At 44.5% G+C, this 12,929-nt stretch overlaps 1 protein-coding gene across 1 annotated transcript in view; it reads right to left on the bottom strand.

The window, feature by feature from the left end:
• Nucleotides 1-11,429, bottom strand: part of LOC149354387 (uncharacterized) — a 35,226-nt gene extending 23,797 nt beyond the window's left edge. The window contains exon 1 of the mRNA XM_089575972.1: nucleotides 11,135-11,429. Within this exon, the coding sequence (XP_089432098.1) occupies nucleotides 11,135-11,429 (295 nt within the window). The remainder of the gene's footprint in view (nucleotides 1-11,134) is intronic.
• Between the last annotated feature and the right edge of the window lie 1,500 nt (nucleotides 11,430-12,929).

Genomic DNA, 12,929 nt, shown 5'->3' with positions numbered 1-12,929 from the left:
AAAGCCCTCACGAGCACATTGCTCGAGGCATCTCTGCGGGCATGTATGTGGCCACACAGTTGTCGGCATTACAGCAGCCGACCAAGTGCTGATTCTGTCGTCGCCAACTGTTGTACAGCTTCATGCTCGGGCCTTCTGCCACACATGTTCAACATATCTGAGAAGTACCGCAGGCATGCATCTTCTCGCGTTTGGCTCATTAAATAAAAGTTATAAAAATGAGCTCTTAGCGCTGATCGTCATGCAAATACACGCGGAACGTGAGGCGCCGACACGCAGGGCTTTATTGTAGCGCCTTTCATTCCAGTGCCAGTTCTCTGCTATAAAGCTTTATCATTACAGATACGATGCGCAGCTAAATTTATACAGTGCACCCGCTTGTTCTAGGTGGACGTTCAACAAGCTGATATGCGCTTTTGTCGAGATTATGCGTGCATTCCTTGCCCTCAGCAAAATCCGGCGGCCGTCAGACTGCAGTTGAACGAAACGTATGCCGATTCTTTTCTGCTTACAGCTTACAGGAAGCAGGTTACGAGCGTATAGATTGCAACGACCACAGCAGAGTCAATCACCATGCAGGGTCGATCGTCAGTGGTCATACCAGTCATACATACTTACTGCGTAGTAAGGAAACACGCAATAATAATCCGAGAGTACGGCTTGTCGTTTGATAAACAACGCACGGGCAGTTTTTCCGCCCTATGTGGTGTCCACTGAAACACGTTAAATTGCGATTGCTCATCGCATGCTTTTGAGGATTTCTTGAAGCTTACACAGCACACTGTGCACCGAAGGCACACGCTCGCGTTGTCGTCGCCGATGTATACGAGTGCGAGCTTGATCAGCTGCTTGTTCTGCAGTCTGCGGCACGCAGCCCTCAATAACTGCAAGTCGTTGTTTTCGATACCAATATGCCTATTTCTACCGTACGGGTGCGTAGCAATGAGACGCAGAACGCGAAGCTAGAGAGAGCATCTGCCCTCCGTGATCCGCGAGTTGCTTGCCGCCGTGATTGCCGGCAGGCTGGTTTCGGTGGCCGCCAGCCCACGTGACCGTGATGCGTTTTCCTGTCAGAGACGAACTTGCGGGCCGCCAGCGGGCTGCCCGAGCGCGGTTAATCGAAGAGGCCCATTATGTCATACCGCGCGCCTCGTCGCGGAGCTGCCGCCGCCGTTTGGTATGACGTCACACCGCTTGACTCGTCGTTGCGTTCGCCTCTGCTCACTTCGCCAGCCGAAATGCGACGTCGCTACCGAAATGTCATTCGACGAAACTGCTTTCGCTAAGTATATCCTGGTCTAGCTGAGCTAAGCCACTGCCATATTTTCAGAGCGCCTTTAAGATATCAGGGTGGCGTACGACGACATAAACCAACCAACCTGATCACAAAGTATTAAATTTTTTTCCCTTGTTATGTTACATGTTTTTGAAATTAAATAATTTCTGCGAAGAGCGTATTGCTGCCTTGCGAAGTAATTGAAGGCACGGAGATTTAGGCAGAAATGTCGTGTATATTGCCGCTACTATTTTTATTGTGCATGTAAAGGCAATAGAGAAAAAAACAAGCACTCTCTGGATTAGGCTTTAACCTGCCATTTCAGTGCATAAGTCAACTGGAAACATGTCATTCATCCAGGCTATGCAGCGAAGATGTGGCTCTTCTAGGAAAAAAAGATTTGAGGGAATGTTTATACAGTTCTGGCATTGACATTTTACCAAAAAAAAACGTGGTATACTAGCTTACCATTACAGGTTCAACGCGATTACATTGCAGAGTTATGGGTAGCTATACTTAAGGACTCTGAATAATTATGGGAATGACTACGGGCATGATCACCAGGAAGAAGGAACGAAGAAAAAGAGGGTGAATGCGGCTATCTTGAACCATCGCTCACTTTCATGGCACAACTAACAAACTAATGCGTGAAACCTAGGAATACTGAATGGTGCCAAGCCTGATGTTTGCATATGCTTTTGTAGGCCTGTATACTGGTGACAGTTCAACTGCTAGTGCAGCATGAAACGCAAACATGACTACAGCAAAGTGAAAAGCAAGACGGCAAGACCTTAACTGAGGAAAACAGAATACTAGCGCACGTGACTATCGCTGGATAACATCAGGTTATACAGTTACTGTGGTGTCATGCGAATCGCGTGTGACGTGGCATTGATAGCGTGTCGCTCAGCGCTAAAAAAGCGCTGGGCTCCGCTGGCGTTCGGCATTCTCGGCTCGACATGGGCGTGCCAATAAAGCGTCTACGTTGCTCGTCACTCTGACTTTGCCTCATCGCTTCGGCCACAACAGTTACAACAAATGAAAACAATAAAAGTGCAAATAATCCTTATGTGCAAAAGCAAAAACTATTCAAGAAGAGCAAAATTACATTTTGTTCAGTAAAGAGAAAAAACATCTGCTTCTAGCGGCCGCCACAGGCGCTGGAAGCGCGTTCGATACAGTGATTGTTTTCGGATGAAAGGACAATGTCATGTAATTAGTCTTGTACTTACATTCACGAATCTTGTTTTCGGGGTTCCTTCTGGTCGACACGTAGTGAGGGGGTTGAATATATTTATGCCTCTCGATTTTTAAGACCTTCAGCTCTTATTACTTGCGCTTGTCAAGGACGCGTCTGTCTGCAGTGAAGGTCAAATTGACCAAAACAGTAACCACGTGACCACACGTCACATCGCAGAACTATATCAATTGATCCCCACACTTGCGATCCGTTATGTACGCGTATGTGCCAGTATACCGGCCATTGAGGTGGGACACCCCCCCCCCCTGAGACCACCATTTGCATAAAATTTGGGGGACACCCGTTTGGCACGGAATGTTCCAAGTGGCGTCAAATGACTCTACATGTTCCTAAGGATAAAATTACTAATTGAGATCAAGCCCAAAATATGTGTGGGATTCGCAGCAATGCCCCCCCCCCCCCAAACCGTGCATCCGAGAACCTTCAGAAGGCCATTACGGCCGAACCGTTAGTCGCAGGGGGTTCCTGATGGTGTCAAGCGATTCGTCCTATTGTGATGCACGTTGATTAAATTTATTGAGTGATATAACGAGGAAATTACCGGATATAGCGAAGGTGGCTGTAAATCGCAATAGTAGTGCAAAATCCATGGGGTAGGTGGCAATGCTTGTGTCTTAGGAGAGATGTTTCTGGAAAGGAAACATCCGCGGATGTTTGTATTTGGCCTTCTGCCCGTGTGCTGAGCACACTGATGTAAACAGTTCAAGCTCCCATAGCTAACGCTCTTAAGTCGAACACTGAGGCAGTGCTGGCGGAGAATGTTTCGTCAAATTATAATATATGCAGTGCATCAGCTTCAGACAACTTTTTCAGCCACGAAACTGGACTGTCATCTTCAGATTCTTATCGTTTGTGTGGTGTTCGTGGTCACCCACTTGGCTATATCATGTGTTATCTTGAACACGACGCAAGGTAAGGTGGTATTATTCGCATCACTTAAAATGTCATTGCTGCCAGACTACTGTACAGAATTAATACTTCTTCCTGCAAAGGTAAGGAATAGTTACTGAAAAAGGCTTCCCGGCTTTTCAGATGTCCTCGCGGTGGCAAACTGGGCCACATACGGCGACAGTTCGCACCAGGGTGTAAGAATATATCCTTACACCATGGTGTGTCCTAAATACTTTCTACTCCTCGAGAAACAACAGGGAAAACTTGGTAGCTGTTTATACGACTGGTTCTGGCACGCCCCTTGGGCACATACAATTGTCACGTATTTCGACGCAATCCGTGAGCTTGTAGTCTCAACTGTAGCTCATGTGAAGAACTAATTAGCAGTCCAGAGAGGAAGGCTGGCCCTGCCGCTGGCCGACCTCAGCCTCAGCCTCCTATCGAAATGAAGGCGGCCGGCATTTCAGTCAGTCTCTTTTAGTGTTCTGCACTTTTTAAAAGTTATGGTGACATTGCAGCTATAGCCTTCACTATCTGCTTCAGTTTACAGCCAAATTCGAAAAACGTGGAGAACAAACTTTTTCTCTGTTTTTGTCAGCTTTTGCCATCTAAATACCAAACAAAAACTGCACCTCCACCGAGGGTGCCGCTTTACCTGAGTAAGGAGAATGTTCACTAGTTCATTTTCCTTCCAGTGGTCTAAAATTATATATCATTTTACATCACGACCGACTAAATTGTGACTCTGTCTAAACCTTCTTAAGATTTTTGTTTTCAAAAATCTATAAAAACAAACAGTTCATTCCTTCTCCTTCTTACGTTCGTTTTTGCTGTCCCGTGGCGGTGCGCCGCAGTTCAGTTTCTCTTGTCTCTATTTAAATGACCGAAGGTTAAATCATTACCCAGCACGTAGGCTGCTGAAGCCTAAATATTTAGCATCGAGGACAAAACAATTGCCAAACACAGCGCCTGACTGAAAACGGCTATGAGCGTAATTAGGTGGAAACATTGCTCAAGAAGAATGTCCTTACAGTAACTGTAACAGAGCTTGTGTCTCGAAGCGAACTGAATGCTATCTTGATTCCAGCTCTTATGTTTGCTTTGAGAATGACTGCACTTAACATAAGTAGTGGGCGTGATGCACTTTGTGATCGCTACTCTCAAATCTGCCGCTTTATTTTACCTTGAAATGTGGTAAAGTCACCTCAAGACAGTTTTTGATATGCTTTGTGGAAGAAGCAACAGGGGCAACCCGGTCGTCTTTTTAAACAAAACAGCGCTCTCACAGCATAGTTACGCACCTAGGCAGCAATAGACACAGCAAGCATTTTAAATTGCGCCTTTGAAACATACTGCAATGACTACTTCAGTGTGACGCCGTTGGAAGCTCCACTAAGTCGACTGGTCACTGTTTCTAGAAAAGGGCAGTCCGGATGAAATGTTTTCCGATTATTTTTTCCTCTACGAACTCAAATAAATATTTACGACCAGCATCATAGCTGCTACGGACCTAGCTATTCCTCATTGCTTGGATTGATACGACGAAACTACAAAGTTTGGTACACGCAGGAGCGTAGAAAAGCAAAAACGAAAGAAAATGAAGCCTAGGGAAGTTTTCGAAAACACGTAACAAAAAAAATTGTTATGAATTTTAAAAGGCGAAAGCTGAAGCAACGCATACCGGTCGCGACGCTGGGAAAACAGCAAAATTAATCAAACTGCTTAATCACATACAGAAATTGCGACACCAAGTTCGTATACATGATGGCGGCTCCTTTCACGATTCCTTTTCTGACTCACCCTGGTACAGCCGCTGTGGTGGCTCAGTGGTTATGGTGCTCTGCTGCTGACCCGAAGGACGCGGATTCGATCGCGGCCGTGAGGGTCGCTTTTCGATGGAAGCGAAATGCTAGAGACCCGTGTACTGTGTGATGTCAGTGCACGAATTTCCATCCAGGTGGTCGAAATTTTCTGAGCCCTCTACTACGGTGTCCCTCACAGCCTCAGTCGCTTTGGGACAAAAACCCCGTAAACCAAACCTACACCATCACCCTCGTACCCAAACAAGTATTGATGAACAAGAACATTTCTATAGCCTGTCTTGTTCCTTGCATTGCACACATCTATTTTTAAAGCACAAAAATACACTGGAAATACTAAGCCTTCCAAAAAGCAGAAATCCAAGCACTACGGTCCACTGGAAAAAATACTGCACCCGGCCGTGATGAAATACATCATCAAATACTAGCCCATCTCTCACAACTTGCTATAGACGCACTCTTAAGATTTCTTAACAAAAAAGGGGCATCAGGAAAAACACCTGACGGCGGAAAAAAAGCCGCGATTACACTATTCTTGAAACCTGGCCAGCTGCCAACCTCCTCTCGTAATTATAGGCCCATAGCACTGACTAGTTCCCTCGCGAAATCTTCCGAAACTGCTCTGAATATTAACTTAATGTTTATCCTAGAATCCCGTCCACTTATTCGCGTGCACCAGTTTGCATTTAAATATTTAGTAGGGCGCTTAAGCTTCGCCTTTACAGTAGGTGCGATGGCGCTTCTACTCCTTTTTTTTCATTTATTCCCCTTCATTCTCATTTGCCACCAACTACCGGCCACAATTCAATTACATTATCAATCACGGTCATCGATTTCAATCACAATTATCGATCACATTACCGATTGCCAATCGCCATTCACAATTACCGGTTACCAGTCACTATCTAGGTCACACTGCGCGAATACTGCGCCAGAACATACTCATACACGCCATTTGTTTCAGTGAAATGAAGCACCGTAACACCGCCTTTTAATTCCGCGCAATTTTTGACGCCTAAGTAGCACATTTATACTTGTTTTTCATTCATTACTCTAATATCAGTGTACATCCCAAGCATACGTTAATAAGACATACACACCACCGCGCGTTCACTGGGTGCCCCTCTAACATGCCTTGGCTACAAAGGTCCTCGGCTACGAGAAAGGGGTGTGTTTCTGCCATGGGGGACTAATTGCCTCCTATGTAGAAACCCAGGGAGGGTCGAACATCTATTTCGCGATTGCTGGGACACTGTATTGTTTTGGAACGTCCTGCAACGTACCCTTAAAAACAGGCCTCCGGTTCACATCCATAGGTATTCGGTTTCTCGCTGTTAATAAGAAGCTGATTCTATATGATGTGCTGTTTCTTCTTGGCTTGCATGCGATATGGCGGTTTTGAATGGCAGTCAGAAACTGTAATCCTGGCAGCGTCCTGTGTGCAGTTATTTTGTTGAAATATATGTAAGCCGCGTGACATCCTCAGGAACCAAGAGTTCTGTCATGAAGTCATTGAAGTGGTGGATGTTATCGAGAAAATTAAAATAAATTTTGACGCCATACCTAACGGCACGGTTGGGGTGCTTCTGTACCTGTCGCAACAGGCAAAAATAAAAAAAAATCCTTCGTCGCCATTGCGTTGCGTGCCCGCCTGGCACGCAGAGGGCATCGCTTCGAACCCCGAAGCCGGCTAAATTCTTTTTATGTTTCCATTTAAAATTTTTGAGATTTTTCCGACTTACGCCCGCCTTGAGAACACAGTCCGAGAAGCGTTCATGCATAAACAACACTAGCAGTTTTCTTTGGCATGGAGAAGGTTTGCGACACCACATGCATGTTTAGGATACTCCGCGACCTCTCAGACCTAGGTATCCGCCGTAGGATACCGAACTGCTTGAAAGATTTCCTGTTTGGCCGATCATTTCAGGTACGTATGGGTTCAACCCTGTCAAGAAAATTCGTTCCGGAGAATTGGGTAACAAAGGGCGCATTTTAGGTAATACACTGTGTATCGTAAAAACGATTTCCTAGCTAAAGTAATTCCCCAGTCCCTAATTTATTCCCTCGATGTTCTTAACTTTCAAATTTCAAGCACATTTTCCCGCCTATCAACATTTAAGAGAAACTGCACAATGCACAGATATATCTTACATTAAACCAACTAGCGAATTGGGCTGACAGAAGTTAATTTAAATTTAAATTTCTCCCTGAAAAAAAACAGTTGCTGTTCTTTTCTCGCTCAAACAAGCTTGGAGATCGGTGCCATCCTGCACATAAATAAACCTTATTTCCAGTAAAACATGAACACAAATTTTTAGGCATAACATTTTATAAAAAAAACTCACGCTCCTGATGCACATATTCAACTTGAAAGTCTAGACTTCCCGAGCTGTGAACATCTTTAATATGTCCTTAAGGAAATGATGGGGGTCCAATAAAGTATGCCTTCTACACATTTATTGTTATCTCGTACGCCCTTTCTAGACTACGAGAGCACAGAGATCCCGTTAATTATCTAGGTCCGCGCCTAACGTGGGACCATATTGAACGTCCCCTGTAGTCAGCCTTCATGTGGTTGAAAATGAGCCGTGATTGGAAATTAGAGGAACAGCACTCACATCTAGATATATTTTTTTAGAAATTGGTAGCGAACAAAACCGTTATGTTATCCGGTCGTCGCAAGTTGTCTTCCTGGAATAATATTACCCAACCAACACCAAGCAGCGAGACCATTGCTTATGCGGTTGGAAGAGATGTGCGGTGAACTTTGTATATTGGACACTACCGGAGATTGCACAGAGCCACGACCGATTGGCCGCATGGTGCGGTTTGCTGACAGCCTGTGATCTCACTCTACGCAGTTCAACAAAACACCAACAGAGCATTGCATACAAGAAAACCCCACACTAAAAGAAAAAATATGATAGCTCTACCCAGTTTTACACGGTGGTTCGAAAACTGCAGTTTACGTAGGAAGTACAGTAGTGGAGAGACACTGAGAAAAAACAGTTTTTCTTCCGTTCACGCAAATATATTAAGCCGAGTGTTATGCAGAGTTAGTAACTTTGAAGAAAATAATTACCGACAACATCGAGAACAGTATTATCCACACTGATTTCCTTAGTGTACTAACATTACTACACTCCATAAATGCAGACATATCTTCACAGGGGAATGCAGTGCTCAATATACCGAGAATCATAACGAAAGGATATAACTAAAAATTATCCGGGGTTACGAGCCACGCAGAAAGTGATGACAATGAGAGAGCAAACGTATGCGCTGCACAAACTCGCAACAAGGTAATCGAAAAAAATAAGCATGCCTAGTAAAATTGGATGAAGCTACTACCCAGAAAACTGAGGTATAAATGGTAGTCCACATGTAGTAATCAAGCATATGACAAGCTACACCTGATAAAACCAGTCTTAGAGGAATGCAAGCAGTGAACACACCTAGTAACGCCTTGTTCAAGTGACTATGGCGTCGTCCTTCCGGACGCACACACTTTACACAACTTAATTCTGACAAAACAGGGCAAGCTGACTTGTGAACTATGCGGAAATATGGCGGTCGCAATCCATATCTTATGCTCGTGCAGTTAACTCGAGATACTACATAAAAAGTGTTTTCCCACATTCTTACGATGCACATATTCTGTTTCGTCCTAGGCGATTCAAGGGAGAAAAAACTCTAGCTGAAATTTCCAGTGTTTGCGCGTTTTTAAAGCAAGCAGAGCTTCTGCAAAATTTTTAAGATCCTAAATCATTCTACTTCTGTCACTCAACGCAAATACGCTAACCTTGCGTTTGGCACATGATAACCTCAGATGCCTATGTGGCGTAAAACCCAACCCAACACAACTACTTTAGTGTGACCGCTCTGTTATCGTACGTATACATGTGAACATAGAAATAAACACAAGTAGTACAGAGCTATACTAGTGACCGCCGTCAAATGGCACTGAAAGGATTTTTTTGTGTTCCCTCAATGGTTTTTCGGACACAGCCTGCTTTTCTTTGTCCTTCGTGTGTTTGAGAGGCTCCTGAACTGATGCGACTACTTTGCTCCGTTCATGGAGAAGGAGGTAAATTCTTGGTGTACGTATACAATGCTGCAGACGAGATCGGAGAAGCGTCTTCCTCACCCCCACCGCCAATAAGAGAGCGGCTGCTGATGAATCTGAGGTTCTGTGCTGTAGCTAGATTGCACAGTATATTGTTGAGAACTTATACACTTTAAAGATAATATCCCCAGAGTCATATCTGACACGCGTTTACCTACGCTGGTGAACGCCACTGCAATGAAATACCTAGGTTGGTTCTCTCCGTTGGCCACCTAGGTTGGTCCTCTCGGAATTTTTTGCTCGCGCCGCCGCCACCAACGACGACGACGCTGAGTTTTGCGCTGAACGGGGTTCTTAACGCTATAGCGTTAAAAAAACATGTTTGCGCAGATGTGATGTCAAAGGCTTCCCAACGCTTCAGAAAACTGCATTTCAGAAGAAGAAATGTGGTTTAGTAGAAGTATTTACAGCGTACAGCAACGAGCATTGTTGTAAACAGCAACGGTGCATTCGATACCTTTCGATACCTTCAAGCGATTCGTACAACAGGTTAACAGCGCGAGAAGGAGCATCACTTGGATTGCAAATCGCGTGCGCTTTATCGACAAGAGAACTCATAAATCGTGTTATCGAAAAATACGGGCCATTGGAAATTCAGTTTTAAGGGTGTGTTTTTTTTTTTGACAACGGAAGATGAGCAGTGCTTGAGCGCGCTTCTGCACGTAGGTTATGCGATCAGACGCACATAATTGTCGCCACTCCTTCCTTGATTAAATAGAGTTACTTAATAAGCTTCCGTCCCTGCCATTAGCAGGCACGTTCATATTAGAGGCGGTCGTATTTTTCGGCTATTACACTTTATATAAATTTTGCAACACGCCCATGTTACGAGATATTAGGTGAACAATTAAGAAATTGACACTCATAATTACGCATGAAAGATGATGATCCCTGCTAAAATACCATACAGGCGTGACACCACTGTAGCATATTGTGTTTTTTATGGTCACGCTAGCCGCAAGAGAAAGGGGAACAGTTGTCAGCTTCGCCCAATGCTCTTTATCGCTGGCAGAAGAAACGCCGTAAGTAACAGCTGCGTCACACGGGAAGCTGTTCAAAGATAATAATCTCTGCTTAGCATGCGTAATTACGCTAATCGAGTTAGAAATTTCAAGGGAATATTTCGTAAGACAGGCATGCTACAGGAATTCGAAAAAAAAAACGAATAATCTAGGCACTTGACGCCTTCTAAGTTTTCAATACAAACGTGCACGCTCACAGGAATGGCTTATATTTTTCTTAACGATTTCACTTTACTGGCAGATTGATGTCGTCCGTTATCCTTTCACTTAGTGCCTGTCTGGTAGCATAACCTCGCATAGGATATCATGAATTATTTAAACGTACTCCTCATCGTGTGCTTTGAAAAGATCAGCAGTGTAGCAGCACCGGCAGCTATAAACACCACAGCTGTGAAACATATCTCAAATCACGTGGAGCAATGGCTTATTACTGCATAACGCGCAAATAAAGTAAAAAGCCAAAAGCAATGGCTTACATCCTGCGGCTTGAAAAATTGTTTTCATTATCAGGTATTTACCGCATATCGAAGAAACACACAGACAGGAACAAGCGCAACATTTGAGGTATTGCGTTTTCTGTCTTCATGCTTGTTCTGTTTACGGTAAAACCCGTCCAGCTCCAGCCGTAAATATCAAGACGGGCAGCAGCGAGTTACTTTCAAACACCCACAGTTTGGTGCAGATACCGCCGCGACAAGGAAGGAATTCATCGCCATCAAAATATGTGTGTTTACTTACAGCGCAAGGCCCATGGGTCGAGGTTGCGTATGCCTTTCATGAGCTTGAAAAGCCCCAAGCTGCAATTGCTTGACAAATCGGCGTACAGGAGCTTCTTCATCATTTCGGGAGAGCCGTTGTCCATAGCCTTGCCCAAAGCCATTTTAATCGTGTCCAGCAAGGTTGGACCTCTGTTTGATGCCTCTGCTGTATTTGCCTGGCAGCAAGTAATGAGAGAGCAAAACGCAAAACTGACACATACTAGGCTCGATATCTCCATCTTGCCACTGGTGTGGAACTTCAGGTCAGGCGCCATTCCAACTACACAGTCCAAGATGGCAATTTCTAAAGGCAGCGACTCACACGACTTTGCATCACATATGATCTGGCCTGCGGGTAGTGGCGTTCCAGCAAATGCAGTGCTTCTTCCAAATATTCCTTTAAGCGCGAGTTTCTCTGAAGCCCTCTCACAACGCCGCTACCGCCAAGCCGGTTTCCGGTGACGTCAAGCAATGCTATGCAAGTAAGGCTTGTAGATAACTATGAAGCTCTCGGCGCTTACCTGCCCAGTTGCTCCTTAGTGTGCCATTGAACTTGTAGTCGCTGTAGATTACTATTTCTTTTATTTAGTTTTTTGGGCAGGCATTTTAGCGAACTCGCGGCTCTTATGTTGATCCATCGCGATTACTATCTCTTTTCGCAGGCCATGTGGGGTTAAAACATCCGCATGTATTAAAAACACGTTTTACAGCACTTTCACAGCGGCCAGGGGTCACTCAAAGAAGATCGAGTACCACGCTCAAGACATCAGGTATGCAACCTGTCGGAAAGTATATCTATTTTTCTTGTTTTGAAAAACGTTGTGCATGATCCAGCTGCCGCTCGACGAGCTTCGTGCTATGCATATTTTGAAGCTAACAAGTAGGAAGTCCTACCTTCAAAAGGCAGCCCATACAAGTTTCAGTTTCGAGACCAGAGTAGAGTAGACTGCCTAGATGCATTTTTAGAGCGCCTTTGCCACTACTGATCTTGATCTTCTGGTGCTCAGTTTCAACGAATGAGCAAAACAAAAGCACTGGGGAATTTACAGATATTTTCAAGTTCGATTAAACTCGAAAGAAAATGGAGCCAAGAAGGAGAGTGGTAAGCTGCACATCGTTCACTTTTTCTTTAAGCGGCCTTGAAAAAAATTGTCGAAGTTTGTAATGCGTACAGACTAGCAGGCAAACCAGTTATTTTATTTATTTATTTCAAAATACTGCAGGCCAATAGATTGGCCCATGCAAGAGGGGCTATACAAGGCATTGAAAATGACAAATACTAAGAAAATACATGGGGTTACAAACAATAAGCAGAATAACGAAATACAACGCTCATTCACTCGAGGAAATGCTTTGAAGCATGAAGCAATGCTTTGAAGAAAAGCTTTGAAGGAAACCGCAGCTGGCCATTTGTTTGCTAGGTTTTCGTTTAGCTGTCCCTGTGGTCAGGAAAAATAATGTTTAGGCACAACCACAACGATGTCGAGAAGCAGAAAAATTCAGGCCACAAGAAATCATAGCCTTGCCGACAAGATGTGACTGAACTTTTCGGTGGGCCCTATCATACAATGCTTACAATGCGGCCCAGAGAGAGTAACTTCTCGAAGGCAAAGGTAGCGTTCGTCCGGCTTCATGCTTACTCCTGACTGCCTCATTCTTGGAGGGTTAATTGGACAGAAATGAGAAAAGCTTTTGCCCTGCAGTGGGCGTAGTCAGGCTGATAGTTATGATGACTTCCTTGGCTACCCACTGCCCCCCTCCACCATTCTGTTCAG

The sequence above is a fragment of the Amblyomma mixtum genome, chromosome 3 (assembly GCF_055824585.1).
Source record: "Amblyomma mixtum isolate Tamu chromosome 3, ASM5582458v1, whole genome shotgun sequence".
NCBI lineage: Eukaryota > Metazoa > Arthropoda > Arachnida > Ixodida > Ixodidae > Amblyomma > Amblyomma mixtum.
The sequence above is the reverse complement of the archived record's forward strand: the minus strand, read 5'-3'. Positions and strand labels throughout refer to the sequence as shown.